Raw genomic sequence first — 15,000 nt, 5'->3', positions numbered from 1 at the left:
AATATTTTAACACACATTTGGTAACTATGGGTTGTGCCAGGGACCACAGCACAGGTATTAATTCCAGTCCATTTTCCTCATAGACATTTCATAAAGTATTTATTTAAAGACCTTTTAAGCCTCGTACAAACTAAGCCAACTCGAGTTGTGACAAATCATGACAACAAACACAATATTTTGGGCTGAACAAATAATTAGAAAGAAGAAAGAAGACGGCAGGTTACAACACTTTTTTTGTTGTTTTTCTTCTTTGTAATTATTTCTAGGTCCAAAATACTGTGTTTGTTGTCATGATTTGTCACGACTCGAGTTGGCTTCGTACGACGCTTAAAGGGTATTTAAATAAATATATATTTTTAAAATGTCTATGGGAAAAATGCACTGGGAATTATAATATAATTCCCAGTGCATTTTTCCCATAGAATATTATTCTGGGCCTGGCGTCGTCATGAAAGGGGGCGGGACTGCGGCGCTCTAAACTAAACAACACTTTTAGACGCAAAACAGGCACCCACCCACCAGCTATTTACACAAAATATTCGAGCAACTTTTACACTTAGGGCCGATTCATACTCCTATTGTACCGCTGTTTCTGCGCTCTTTCGCCAGAAACTTTCAGTAGCACCGAAGAGACGACTTTAGGACGGTACTCGCCCCCCCCCCCCCCCGAACCTCAAATGACGTCACATTGTAGGCTCTACAGAGCCGAACCCAATTTTATTCTGCTCTAAAATAGGAGTATGAATCGGCCCTAATAATAAGCAGACATGGCAACACTTGTGTGTGTGTGTGTACGTGGGGGGAGGGGAGGGGAGGAGAGGAGAGGAGGGTACCCTCCTCCTCTCCTCTCCTCCCCTCCCCCCACCACATACACACTACACTGCCCTCCTCCTCTCCTCTCCTCCCCTCCCCCCACGTACACACACACACACACACAAGTGTTGCGTGGGGGGAGGGGAGGAGAGGAGAGGAGGAGGGCAGTGTGTGTGTATGTGGTGGGGGGAGGAGAGGAGGGTAGTGTGTGTGTATGTGGTGGGGGGAGGGGAGGAGGAGGGTAGTGTAGTGTGTATGTGGTGGGGGGAGGGGAGGAGAGGAGAGGAGACGCCATCACGAATGTCTTCTTTCTTTATCGTCGAATCCAAACGTTTCCAGGTTCGTCCTTTATTTATTTTATATTCATTCCTAAGAACCGAAAAGGCAAATAATAAAACCTTCTCATTTGCGTATTTATTTATGCCGACGATAATAACACTATAATAACGTTGGAACAAACGAGTCAGGAGGCGCGTGGGGGCACAACATTGGATTTTTTTCCTCCTCTCCTCTCCTCGGCTGAAAACAGCAGATCTCCAAGCTCTCGGCGCGCGGCGCCCGCCACGCGCCGAGAGCTTGGAGATCTGCTGTTTTCAGCACCGTGAACGGCACCGTCTCGCGACGAAGCCTCGAGCGGTGGGGGAGGAGGAGGGCGGGAGGAGAGACACAGCTAGCTCTAAGCTACAGCTAGCCACCTTTAGCACCGCTCATGCTAATGCTAATATAAAACAAGACAATAGGCTCTCTAAAAAGACTAGTTGTTGTTGTTGTTGGTTGTTATTCGGAGCGACGTCGCGACGCGCGGCGGCCCCGTGGACGTGTTTTCCACCGGGCGGGCGACGTCACGGCGACACTTTGGTCGCGTTAAAATTAAAATGGCGACGTTTATTCCTCCCCAAAAAAAGAGTCTAAATAAAAGTAATTTATTTTCTTCTCCTCTTCGTAACGTTATGCTAAAGAAGGCCCGCTAGCCTAGCCTTGGGGAGGAGGCATTACTTTGGTCCGACATAGCGTCGGTTCGAAGGAGGAGCATTGGGTGGTCCCACTCGGGGGTTAGGTTTAGCAAAAAATAGCTGATCTACAAGCAGCGCGACGCGTTTTGAGCTTGTAGATCGGCTATTTTTTTTTGTTGCTATATTCGAATTCAAATCTAGAATTTTTGCTATTTTTGAATTGGACTCCTGAAAATGTACATGTTTGTCATTTCAAATGCCTTTAATTACTAGGGTTAGACTAACTACTAACCCAGTAGTTAGGCCTACTGACTACTAACCCAGTTACTTTGGTCCGACATAGCGTTGGTTCGGAGGAGCATTGGGTGGTCCCACTCGGGGTTTAGGTTTAGGCAAGGGTGGGCAACTTTGACGATAGAGAGGGCCAATATATTTCCACACTCCCTCCAGAGGGCCACAGTTCTGTACTATTGCTGTAATAGCAAAAATAGCCGATCTACAAGCTCAAAACGCATCGCAATGCGGTTTTGAGCTTGTAGATCAGCTATTTTTTGCTATATTTGAATGGAAAACCAGATTTTTTTTTGTTGCTATTTTTGAATTGGAATCCTGAAAAGTAACCTTTTTTATTGAATTTAAAATGCATTTAGTTATAGTTATGTTTAATACTATGTCATGAAGTAACTAAAGCGGGTGTGGAATTGTAAACAGCTGAAATAAATATTATATCAGTATTCTGATATTAACGTGCGGGCCGCATTGAGTGAAGTTGGGGGCCGCATGTGGCCCCCGGGCCACCCAGTTGTCCACCCGATTCAGCAGCACCCCTAAACCGCCCCGTGCCTCGCGGTTAAGGTTAGGGTGAGGGTTTGGGGGTAGGTGGTCGACGGGGCCAAATGGATCGGACCAATGGTATATGTCGGACCAAAAGCCGCCTCCTCCTCCTTGTGTCTGTCTGTCGCGGTGATATCGCGATGCGTGTCGTTGGCGTTATTATACTGTATGCATTGTGTTGTTTTTATGTATTTATTATCGGTGTAGTAATAATAATAATAATAATGGAGTTGTTGTTATATAACGGTATAAACAAAGTGTTTATCTGCGCCAGGGCCGTTATAGTTACGCAACGGTAACAAAATGGTAGTTAAAAAAACGATCGGGCGTTACAAGCCTACATGATTCAGTGTGTGTGTGTGTGTGTGAGACTGTGTGTGTGTGTGTAAACGTGGATTAATTGATAGTAGTAACAGCGGTAGCCTTCCCTCCTCTCCATCGATCATACTGTTGTAAAGACCTCTCACGTTAATTAATGCTTTAATATTATAACCCATTGTCTGTTTATTTTATATTTGTGTAAAAAATAACAACCGAAAAGAGGCGCTAAATTTAAAAAAAAGGGCATCTTTCGGATCTCGCCTGGCATCAGCATTCAGCAGTGGTTCCCCGACCCCCAGGGGTCCTTGAGGCAGCTCCAGGGGGTCCCCAGCTAAATGATAGTTTAGAACCAAATGGACCCTTTTATGGGGTTGTAACTCAGAGTTTATTTGTAGTACTCTCAGAGTTAAATTGACATTGATTTTACAATATAAATTGGGGGTCCCAGAGATAGAAATGCCATTAAATTACAATTTACAATTTTACAATTTACAATGTAGGCATTTAGCAGACGCTCTTAATCCAGAGCGACTTACATTAAGCAAGAACAAAAAGCATGGGAATACATCACATAAAAACATTTATCATGAAACATGCGTAAGCTAAGACAGTAACAGTGGAATATCTATATAATGAAACTATACATATAAACTATACATATATATACTACTATGATATACATATGTACTATGGCGTGCTATGACTACATACAATGCAATTATAGTGCTGTCTACATAACATGCTATAAGTCTGTATCAAATGCTATCTAAGTCTACAGAAATGCTATCTAAGGGGGTAGGGTAAGTGCTATGGGCCATGATGGAGTCTGAAAAGGTGGGTTAAATGGGGGTCCCGTACACTAATGCATGTCAAACTGGGGGTCCTTGAAACTATAAAATGCCTGAGAATCACTGCTAGAGCCGTAATGTCAATTTGGGGGTCCTTGACATGGAGACGTTTGGGGGTCCACCTGACTTGGTGATTGCTGCTGCATTCACAGGAATCTAATGTCAAGGATCGTTTTGATCAGGAACTACCGTAATACATAATCAATGCCTGATCATCTCAAAACCTATACATAAAGCATTGTATTGCATTCATTGAGCATTATATACCAGCTATTGATCGGCCACGTTTTTAACTTTAACCCATTTTTGGCGGGAACCCCATTTGGTGTTTTGAGCATTATGTTGTACTTAAGCTATTGAAAAATACAAGCTCTAGCTATGAGCTTGTTTTAGGTCTGCTATTTTTGAAAAGTCGTGAAAATGTGGCGCAAATCTTTGAATATATATTTCAGTGCGAACATTTTAAACTAAAATATTGGCTTCAGGGGGGTCCCTGGAACTACATATTTTGAGATGGGGGTCCGTGGCCCAATAGAGATAATTCTGGGGGTCCTTCACATGAAAAAGGTGCGAGCACCACTGACATAGAAACATGGGGTTTTCAGAAAGAAAATAGGAGTTAGAAGCCTTTTTTTAATCGACCTCAGTCCAAAATGGGTTCCTTGTTGTCAGTTTGTGTGGAGCCAAAGTCCTGCTTGTTGTTGCATTTGCTCTGAATCGTGATAATCTTGTGATTATTATGGACCATATTTTTCTTTGGAAAATGTTTATTTTTTACCTTGAAATGTACAGTTGACAAGCAGGCCAGGCAGATGATGTTTTTTTTCCCCGCCCTCCTCCAATCAGCCCTCAGAATACTAATTGAACACTTGATCGTATCTCAATCGCTCAGAAATTAATATCACGCTTTGATGGGTTTGACGCTGCTCATTTTCACCGTAATACCATTTTAATAGGATCGCTAATGATTGGTAGTACCTGTAGTGCGATGTGTTGTTAAGATCACAATATAATTGCTACCCACATCTGCTGTGCTATTTATCTGACATTGCACTTAGCTGTCTGTTTCTATTCAGTAAACGCTATACTTTCTTCTTTTTTTTTTTTAAGATATTTTTTTGCGGCTTACGCCTTTTATTGATTTTTTAAGGGACAGATAGTAGGCTGACAGGAAACGGGAGAGAGATGGGGGGATGACATGCGGTAAAGGCCGTGTCGGGTTCGGGAGTCGAACCCGCGGCACACCGCGACTCGATCACCAGTCCGGTGCCCAGACCGTTACGCTACGGCCTGGGCCACGCTATACTTTCTTATACAGATTATTTATGCTGCCTATTCTTTCTCCCCTAAACGGCATGCTCATTATTTCATTGTGATACCCTTAAATTAATTGCACATTCCATTTGTATTTTGGAGGGAAAGTTTGTATGTGTTGGCCAGTGGAGACAGTTGGACTAGCAGCCAGCGTGTAACTTTGCTCCTATGTTGTCTAGTAGGTGAATTAGATTTGGGGAAGCTAAGGTTACGAGTGAATATAATGTCAACTACAGTAATCTCGGCCCTTATTTTGTGTTCGATCAGATATTACTTGTAGATATTCAATTATATTAGGGAATAGTTCTTTAACCCATTCTGGGCGGGAAGGAACCCATTTTGGTGTTGGCATCATGTCGTGCTTTAGCTATTGAAAAATAGCAGACCTACAAGCTTGTAGGTCTGCTATCTTTGAAAAATCGAAGAACTACTGACATTTTTAGAATCTGATCTCAGGTCAGAATGGGTTCATCAGACCAGTGTGTGTCCAGTGGAAACCTCGTATGAATCTGATCTCAGGTCAGAATGGGTTAAAAGAAACGGCGGTGCAGTAGGTGCCGCTGTTGCCTCACAGCTAGAAGGTCCTGGGTTTGATTCCCACTGGGGGCGTGGTCTCTCCTCTGCGTCATCAGCGCCCATACCCGAGGCGAGGTTGGCGAAAGGGCCGTTCTGTGTGGATTTAGCATGTTCTCCCCGTGTTCCCTAGGGTAGGTACCCTCACATGTTCTCCCCGTGTCCCCTAGGGTAGATACCCTCACATGTTCTCCCCGTGTCCCCTAGGGTAGGTACCCTCACATGTTCTCCCCGTGTCCCCTAGGGTAGGTACCCTCACATGTTCTCCCCGTGTCCCCTAGGGTAGGTACCCTCACATGTTCTCCCCATGTCCCCTAGGGTAGGTACCCTCACAAAAACATGCAGTAATCATGGTCTCTAAACTGCCTCCCCCGGCCAGCCGGGGCGCCTGATGGAGGGGAAAGGAACTGGTCAGAATAACGTGGTCCTTCCACACGCTAAGTCTGGCCGGGGGAAACTCCCTCCTTTCGGGTGAAAAGAAGCAGCTTGGACTCCTCATGCACTGAAGGAAGCATGAGGTAAATCCGTTGCTCTCCCCAGGTTGGCGGAGGAAGTGTAGCCCAGGATTGCACTAAGATAATTGACACTGGGTGGTGCTTTGACAACAAGCATCCCCGTTCTGGGTGTGAATGTTGGGACCAAAATAGCAGATCTACAAGATCGTGCCACGTTGTGCTGAGCCTGTGGAAACTGGAAAGGCTGTTTTCTGCCAAGGGATTTGTTATAGAGATGTATTGGCGTACTTAGTATAGAGCCTTGAGGAACACCGGTGGGTTTAACCCATTCTGACCTGAGATCAGATTCTATAAATGTCTTCTACATCCTGACAGTTTTCTGAAAAAGCTATGTTTCTATGTCAGTCGTTCTTCGATTAAAAAAAAATAGCAGACCTACAAGCTTGTAGATCTGCTATTTTTCAATAGCTAAAGTATAACATGATGCTAACACCAAAAGGGGTTCCCGCCCAAAATGGGTTAAGGGCCATTTCTTGCACATACCGCTTTACTTGATTTTCAAAATAGTTTAAAAAAAAAGAAAACGGCACAAAGGTATAAAGAAATATGTTATTTATGTCTAATATGACCCGAGCATAGCAATGCACGTGGAGAAGAATGGCCAGCATCTCAAATTCATTTTTTTTTGTTGAGTTGCCGTAATTGATTTTATACTAGTATACTGTTACTGCGCCACACGTCGAGCGCAGGGTTGTTTTTATTAGCCTGGCTAATAGCGCAGGGTTGTTTTATTAGCCTGGCTAATAGCGCAGTGTTGCTTTATTAGCCTGGCTAATAGCGCAGTGTTGTTTTATTAGCCTGGCTAGTAATAGCGCAGTGTTGTTTTATTAGCCTGGCTAATAGCGCAGTGTTGTTTTATTAGCCTGGCTAATAGCGCAGTGTTGCTTTATTAGCCTGGCTAATAGCGCAGTGTTGCTTTATTAGCCTGGCTAATAGCGCAGTGTTGCTTTATTAGCCTGGCTAATAGCGCAGTGTTGCTTTATTAGTCTGGCTAATAGTGCAGTGTTGCTTTATTAGCCTGGCTAATAGCGCAGTGTTGTTTTATTAGCCTGGCTAGTAGCGCAGTGTTGCTTTATTAGCCTAGCTAATAGTGCAGTGTTGTTTTATTAGTCTGGCTAATAGCGCAGTGTTTTATTAGCCTGGCTAATAGCGCAGTGTTGCTTTATTAGCCTCGCTGATAGCGCAGTGTTGCTTTATTAGCCTGGCTGATAGCGCAGTGTTGCTTTATTAGCCTAGCTAATAGCGCAATGTTGTTTTTATAGCCTGGCTAATAGCGCAGTGTTGCTTTATTAGCCTGGCTAATAGCGCAATGTTGTTTTTATAGCCTGGCTAATAGCGCAGTGTTGCTTTATTAGCCTGGCTAGTAGCGCAGTGTTGCTTTATTAGCCTGGCTAATAGCGCAGTGTTGCTTTATTAGCCTGGCTAGTAGCGCAGTGTTGCTTTATTAGCCTATCTAATAGCGCAGTGTTGCTTTATTAGCCTGGCTAGTAGCGCAGTTTTGCTTTATTAGCCTAGCTAATAGCGCAGTGTTGCTTTATTTGCCTGGCTAATAGCGCAGTGTTGTTTTATTAGCCTGGCTAATAGCGCAGTGTTGCTTTATTAGCCTATCTAATAGCGCATTGTTGCTTTATTAGCCTAGCTAATAGCGCAGTGTTGTTTTATTAGCCTGGCTAATAGCGCAGTGTTGCTTTATTAGCCTGGCTAGTAGCGCAGTGTTGCTTTATTAGCCTATCTAATAGCGCAGTGTTGCTTTATTAGCCTAGCTAATAGCGCAGTGTTGCTTTATTAGCCTGGCTAATAGCGCAGTGTTGTTTTATTAGCCTGGCTAGTAGCGCAGTGTTGCTTTATTAGCCTAGCTAATAGTTTAGTGTTGCTTTATTAGCCTGGCTAATAGCGCAGTGTTTTTTTTTTGTCATTAAATGTTTATTGTTTTTTGTTTTTCTTCTTTCAGTTTGAATGCTAGATGAGTGAGGTGGGTGTGGCTTCCCACCCGACAGAGCAACCTATCCTGAGTGAGGTGGGTGTGGCTTCCCACCCGTCAGAGAGCGACCTATCCTGAGTGAGGTGGGTGTGGCTTCCCACCCCCGACAGAGCGACCTATCCTGAGTGAGGTGGGTGTGGCTTCCCACCCGTCAGAGAGCGACCTATCTTGAGTGAGGTGGGTGTGGCTTCCCACCCCCGACAGAGCGACCTATCCTGAGTGATTGACGGCTCTGGTTGGATGACCTTGGCCCCTCCCACTCGCACACACCGACCGCTCCCAGCGCCATGTCCCACCTGCCCAGCAGCTCTGTCCGAGACCATATGAAATGGGTTCGTCTTTTAAAATCAATACTTATGGTTTTACAATGAATAACATTTTGACCCATTCTGACCTGAGATCAGATTCAAAAAAATATCTTCTACATCCTGACATTTTTCATTCTGACCTGAGATCAGATTTTTTTTTTCTAATATATTTTTGATCCCACGATTGTGTAATCCATTTTTCACCCCTGTCTCAATCATCTAATATGATCCTGGGCTCTACACACCCTCCACCAACCTAGTCCCCATATATGGTGGACAAGGGGAGAGCAACCTAGTCCCCATATATGGGGGACAAGGGGAGAGCAACGGACTTGAACTCATGCTTCCTTCATGCCTGAGTGTCTAAGTTGCTCCTTTACACCTGACAGGGGGGAGTTTCCCTGGTTGGACGTAGCGCGTGGAAGGAACACGTTATTCCAACCAGTTCCTTTCCCCTCCATCAGGCGCCCCTCCTCTTCCTCCAGGCGGGGCTGCTCTAATCCTCCTCTTCCTCCTCCCAGGCGGGACTGCTCTAACCCTCCTCTTCCTCCTCTTCCTCCTCCCAGGCGGGGCTGCTCCAACCCTCCTCTTCCTCCTCCCAGGCAGGGCTGCTCTAACCCTCCTCTTCCTCCTCCCAGGCGGGGCTGCTCTAACCCTCCTCTTCCTCCAGGCGGGGCTGCTCTAACCCTCCTCTTCCTCCTCCCAGGCGGGGCTGCTCTAACCCTCCTCTTCCTCCAGGCGGGGCTGCTCTAACCCTCCTCTTCCTCCAGGCGGGGCTTCTCCAACCCTCCTCTTCCTCCAGGCGGGGCTGCTCTAACCCTCCTCTTCCTCCTCCCAGGCGGGGCTGCTCTAACCCTCCTCATCCTCCTCCAGGCGGGGCTGCTTTAACCCTCCTCTTCCTCCTCCCAGGCGGGGCTGCTCTAACCCTCCTCTTCCTCCTCCCAGGCGGGGCTGCTCTAACCCTCCTCTTCCTCCTCTTCCTCCTCCAGGCGGGGCTGCTCTAACCCTCCTCTTCCTCCTCCCAGGCGGGGCTGCTCTAACCCTCCTCTTCCTCCTCTTCCTCCTCCAGGTGGGGCTGCTCTAACCCTCCTCTGCCTCCTCTAGGCGGGGCTGCTCTAACCCTCCTCTTCCTCTTCTTCCTCCTCTAGGCGGGGCTGCTCTAACCCTCCTCTTCCTCCTCCCAGGCGGGGCTGCTCTAACCCTCCTCTTCCTCCTCTTCCTCCTCCAGGCGGGGCTGCTCGGGTGTGAGGCCGTCCTGTCCAGCATGGCGTTGATGCAGGCCAGCTCCATGGCCGGGCCGCCCAAGAAGATGATGGCGCCGCTAGGCCACGCCCATGTGCCACCGCAGAGGGAGGGGCCGGACCGCGGCCCGCCCCAGAGTCACATGATCCTCCCGTCGGGCATGAGCTGTCCACCTCTGGTGAGGACGGGGAGGGTTGTTTTCGTCGACTAAAACTAAGACGAAAAATGTTCGTCGACTACCTTTTTTCACTGACTAAAACAAAATAAAAACGAATCTATGATGACTAAAACTAAGGCTAAATATACTGACAATTTCGTCAACAAATAAATACGAGACTAAAATGTTAGGAAGGGACTAGTGGACAAGAGATCCAGTTTTATGCTGGGTTGCATGCTGAAAATAGCAGATCTACAATCTCGCAACGCGTCGCGCTGCGAGATTGTAGATCTGCTCTTTTCAGCATGCAACCAAAGTGTAAAATATGTCATTACAACGACATCAAGGCCTGTCAAAACACATTTTAGTCGACTAAATCAACTGTAGATTTAGTCGACTAAAATCGTATGACATTTAGTCGACTAAAACTAGACTAAACACTAGAACATTCTAAGTGACTAAATGTGACTAAAACTAAGTGAAAACTATTCAAGAGACTATGACTAAAACTAAAATAGAAATTTGCTGCCAAAAACAACACTGGTTGACGGGGAGGGTGCAACTTTCTGGCTGTTCGGTATTTTAGCGTATTTTAGGGGCCTCGACACCGCTCCATCTGAACGCACTATTTGTTTCATTATGCAATAATAAAACACCATATTAATATATTGCTAGAAGAACATATATATATATTTGTTTTATTTATATACTTTTTGTACCGGTACTTTTCGTCTGGTGCATTTTTCTAAATAGTAACTTGGTCGTGAAATTATAACTTGCAAACGGACTCAAGTTTCTCTCTCTCTCTCTCTCTCTCTCTCTCTCTCCCCTCCCCCCCTCTCTGTCTCTCTCTCCCCAACCCCCCTTTCTCTCCCCCCTCTCTTTCTATATCTCTTCCCTCTCTCCCTCCCTCCTCTCTCTCTCTTCCCCCCCTCAACCCCCCTCTCTCTCTGTCTTCCCCCCCCCTCTCTCCCCCTGTGTCTCTCTTTGGGGTGGGGTGTACACATCTCTCTCTCTGTTGGGTCTCTCTCTCTCTCTCTCTCTGTGGTGGGGTGTCTCTCTCTCTATCTCTCTCTCTCTGTGGGGTGTCTCTCTCCCTCTCTCTGTGGGGTGTCTCTCTCTCTCTCTGTGGGGTGTCTCTCTCTCTCTCTCTCTCTCTCTCTCTCTCTCTCTCTCTCTGTGTTGGGGTGTCTCTCTCTCTCTCTCACCAAGCAGCTGATCAGGAAGGAAGGTGAGTTCCAGGCGCCGCGCCTTCTGGACGAGAAGGAGATGAGAGCCAACGAGGACATGCAGAACATGAAGAAGAAGAACCGCAAGTCAGGAACGCCCTGCAAAGTGAGAGAACATGGAGGGAGGGGGGGGAGTCAGGAACACCCTGCAAAGTGAGAGAACGAGGAGGGAGGGGGGGAGGGGGAGGGGAGGTGGAGAGGAGGAGGAGGAGGGGAGGTGGAGGGGAGGAGGAGGAAGAGGAGGGGGGAGGGGGAGGAGGGGAGGAGGAGGAGGAGGAGGAGAGGAGGGGGGAGGAGGAGGAGAGGAGGGAGGGAGGGAGGGGAGGGGGAGGAGAGGAGGGGGGAGGAGAGGAGGAGGAGGAGGGGGAGGGGAGGGGAGGGGGAGGAGGAGAACCAGGGGGACGTCTCCTGTTCTGTTTTTTTTTTATACGCGGTGCCATCGAAGAGACGTTTAAGCTTTTGTCTCTCTCTCTCTCTCTCTCTCTCTCTCTCTCGACTAGGAGCTTTTATGTGTGCACATTTTGTTTGTGTGGGGGTGGGTGGGCGGGCGGGGGGAGGAGTCGTGGAGGGGGGAGAAGGGGTGGGGGGGGGGGGGATCGGGTGGTGTGTGGAGTGGAGGGGGGTGGGTGGGGGAGGAGTCGTGGAGGGGGGGGGGAGGGTGGGGGGTGGATCTCTGGAGAGGAAAGAGGGGGAGGGGAGGTAGCAGGCAGCGCACAGACGGAGCACAATAACTGCAGTTGTGTGCAGGGGAGGGGGAGGGGAGGGGAGGGGGGCATTAAGGCCTTTTTCTGTGTTTATTTTATGTTTTTAAAATAGCCATGTTGGTGTAAAACATGAACCACTGTTTCCCCAATGTTGTACTTTAACCCATTCTGAACGGGAACCCATTTTGGTGTTAGCATCACGTTATGCTTTAGCTATTGAAAAATAGCAGATCTACAAGCTCATAGCGTGCCACCGAGTGGCGCGCTACGAGCTTGTAGGTCTGCTATTTTTGAAAAAACAAAGAACGACCGACATAGAAACGTAGCTTTTTCAGAAAACTGTCATTTTCAAAAAGACATTTTTAGAATCTGATCTCGGGTCAGAATGGGTCAAAAAAACAGAAAGACAACGTGAAAATAGCCACTGTACGAGCTCTCAACACGTGGCGTTGTGGGGATTTAGATTTAGATATTTATTTATTTTTGATTTGCCTTTGATGACAAATCATGACAATTACTGAAATTACTGACTGCAGGTTGAGTGATTCTTACTGTCCTGTTACTGTCATATTACGGAAGATTGTTTTGAATTTCAAAGTTGATACAAAAGATGAAACCATCGTTTCAAAGTTGATACAAGATGAAAACCATCGTTTCAAACTCGAGAGAATTCTAGGAACCCAGATTTCTGAGGTTACGAGAGAGAGAGAGAGAGAGAGATGCCAAAACAGCCCTATCGCTGTTTTAGATGCATCTATAAATAAATGCAGAAGATTCTTGAGACTATTTCAATGATCATTAAACACAAATCACAGGTAGGCATTCGGCAAGGATTGAAATTCTCATTGATTTCAGTTTATTCTTTTTTGTTTCATTCATTCATTCCTTTATTTATTGTGTTACTTTCTGTAACCCATTAAACCCAGGAAAGTATCTGTATCATTATAACATTGAGATATAATTATGACTGTGTGTAGATATATAAAGATATATAAAGAAATGTTTTTCACAAAACTCTTTTCACCAGTGCCTTTTTTTTTCTTTCTTACTACTTTGACTATTTTGAAAAACATTTAGAAAAGGCACTGGTGAGGATTTACGACAGTGGTTCTCAAAAGTGGAAAATCTGCTATTTTTTCTTTTTTTTTGGGAAAATGCTAGAAAAAAAAAATGTAGAAAATGTTTTAACACAAATCTTCTCTTCTGCGGGTTCCTCTGCGGGTTCCTGGCACAAACTCTTTTCAGAATCAGATGGGGGTCCGCGGCCAAATACAGCAATTTGGGGGTCCTTGGCAGGAAAAGGTTTGAGAACCACTGACTTAGAATAGATTGTAGAATCAGCCTATTGCGGTCTTTAATGGGCTTATAGAATGATTTGTTTTATTTAATATATATTTGGTTTGTTTGTGCACACTGAAAATGGCTGATCTACATGGTCACAGCTTGAGCACGACGCGGTGTGTTGTGAGCTTGTAGATCGGCTGTTTTGGTCAATCCATCCAGTAATGATATTTTTAAAGATTAAAAGATATATATTTGCTACGCTTGTAGCTTAGTTAGTTCTTTTGCACTTTAGATTTATTTTCCTCACACTTTTATTTTATTTTATTCTAACAATATTCCTTTGCCAGTGTGTTGTAACGTGTTGGGAACAAATGAGAGTTGGAATAAGCACATTATTCCTTGTTCAAAGTATGGAAAATATAACGGGCCTTCACTGCTGTGGAAGGTGCACTGCAATAGCACCTCCTACTGGCCTGACCTTAGCCCATTTTAGGTGTTAGCATTATGTTATGCTTTAGCTATTTAAAAATAGCAGATCTACAAGCTCATAGTGCGCCACTCTACGAGCTTGTAGGTCTGCTATTTTTTCAAAAGTCGAAGAACGACTGACATAGAAACATAGCTTTTTCAGAAAACTGTCCTTTTCAAACAGACATTTTAGAATCTGATCTCGGGTCAGAATGGGTGTTAAGAACCATGAAATGATTCTAAATGTACAGCTATGCATGTCAGGCAAGCAGGGAGAAGGTTCCACAAGATGATGAAATTATAAGTAATAATACAAACAATTAGATCAGGTCAAAAAGTACAGATGGACAAGAAAAAAAAAAAAAAAACCTTGGTTTAAAACAATGCCACTGTGCTCTGCCAAACGCTAACCACAGGTGTGTAGCTGAAGGAATTATAAGCTGTAGAATAGTTCCCCTTTGTTATAAGAACTTAACTGTTTCAGCTTTAGAATAGTTCCCCATTGGGCTTGAGGTTAAGAATGATTTCCCCCTAAAAGTGATCTTTCTGACATGGGACATGCCATTAAAACATCTTTAATAACTAATGTACTAATAAACGAATGCTTGCGTTCACACTTGACAAAAGATTCAATCATGCAACAACGCTATACTGTCGCTGAAGTTGAAACCAAGCTCAACTTTTGTGGTAGCTTCGTAGCTTCTTTTCGTCGGATGTATCTTTTGTATCTTCATGTCACGAAACCTTTAACCCATTCTGAACGGGAACCCATTTTGGTGTTAGCATCATGTCATGCTTTAGCTATTGAAAAATAGCAGATCTACAAGCTCATAGCGCGCCACCGAGTGGCGCGCTACGAGCTTGTAGGTCTGCTATGTTTTGAAAAAAATCGAAGAACGACTGACGAATTTTTAGAATCTGATCTCGGGTCAGAATGGGTTAATCAGACCAGTGTGCGTGTGTCCAGTGGAAACCTCGTATGAATCTGATCTCAGAATGGGTTAATACTAAATACCCCTCCCCTCCCCCCCCCCCACCCCCCCCCCCCCCCCCCCCCCCCCCCCTCCCCCCCCCACCCCCCCCCCCCCCCCCCCCCCCCCCGCCAGGCCGCAGGCGCTGACGAGAACGGCGGCCCGGCGTCCAAGGTCCAGAAGAACTTCATCTGCGACCACTGCTACGGCGCCTTCAGGAGCGGCTACCACCTGAAGAGACACATCCTCATCCACACAGGTACGACGGTCCCTAGCGTAGCGCTCCGTTTGTTTACAGAGTGTTTACAGAACGGCCAGATTACAGTCATCGTTTTCCCTCCGGAGAGGCCCTCGGTCGGAGACGTTATTTATTTCATTTATTTAAAAGTTTTTTTTTTTTTTTTGCGATGGCCTGCTTTTATATAAGAGCTTGTTTTGGTATTTTTTCTTTTGTTAGATCGGTGGTACGATGGGCTCTATGCACA

The 15,000-nt window shown here is 45.7% G+C and overlaps 1 protein-coding gene across 1 annotated transcript in view; it reads left to right on the top strand.

Moving 5' to 3' along the window:
- Positions 1-14,900, top strand: part of LOC310863764 (zinc finger protein 148-like) — a gene marked incomplete at its 3' end in the record, with an annotated part of 15,516 nt that extends 616 nt beyond the window's left edge. The window contains exons 2-7 of the mRNA XM_083772259.1: positions 8,123-8,484; positions 9,689-9,880; positions 11,075-11,194; positions 13,038-13,094; positions 14,651-14,774; positions 14,863-14,900. Of these exons, the coding sequence (XP_083628385.1) occupies positions 8,440-8,484; positions 9,689-9,880; positions 11,075-11,194; positions 13,038-13,094; positions 14,651-14,774; positions 14,863-14,900 (576 nt within the window). The 5' untranslated portion in view covers positions 8,123-8,439. The remainder of the gene's footprint in view (positions 1-8,122; positions 8,485-9,688; positions 9,881-11,074; positions 11,195-13,037; positions 13,095-14,650; positions 14,775-14,862) is intronic.
- Between the last annotated feature and the right edge of the window lie 100 nt (positions 14,901-15,000).

Source organism: Protomyctophum parallelum (genome assembly GCF_964188405.1).
Source record: "Protomyctophum parallelum genome assembly, chromosome: 8".
NCBI lineage: Eukaryota > Metazoa > Chordata > Actinopteri > Myctophiformes > Myctophidae > Protomyctophum > Protomyctophum parallelum.
This window is presented reverse-complemented; position numbering and strand designations above follow the sequence as displayed.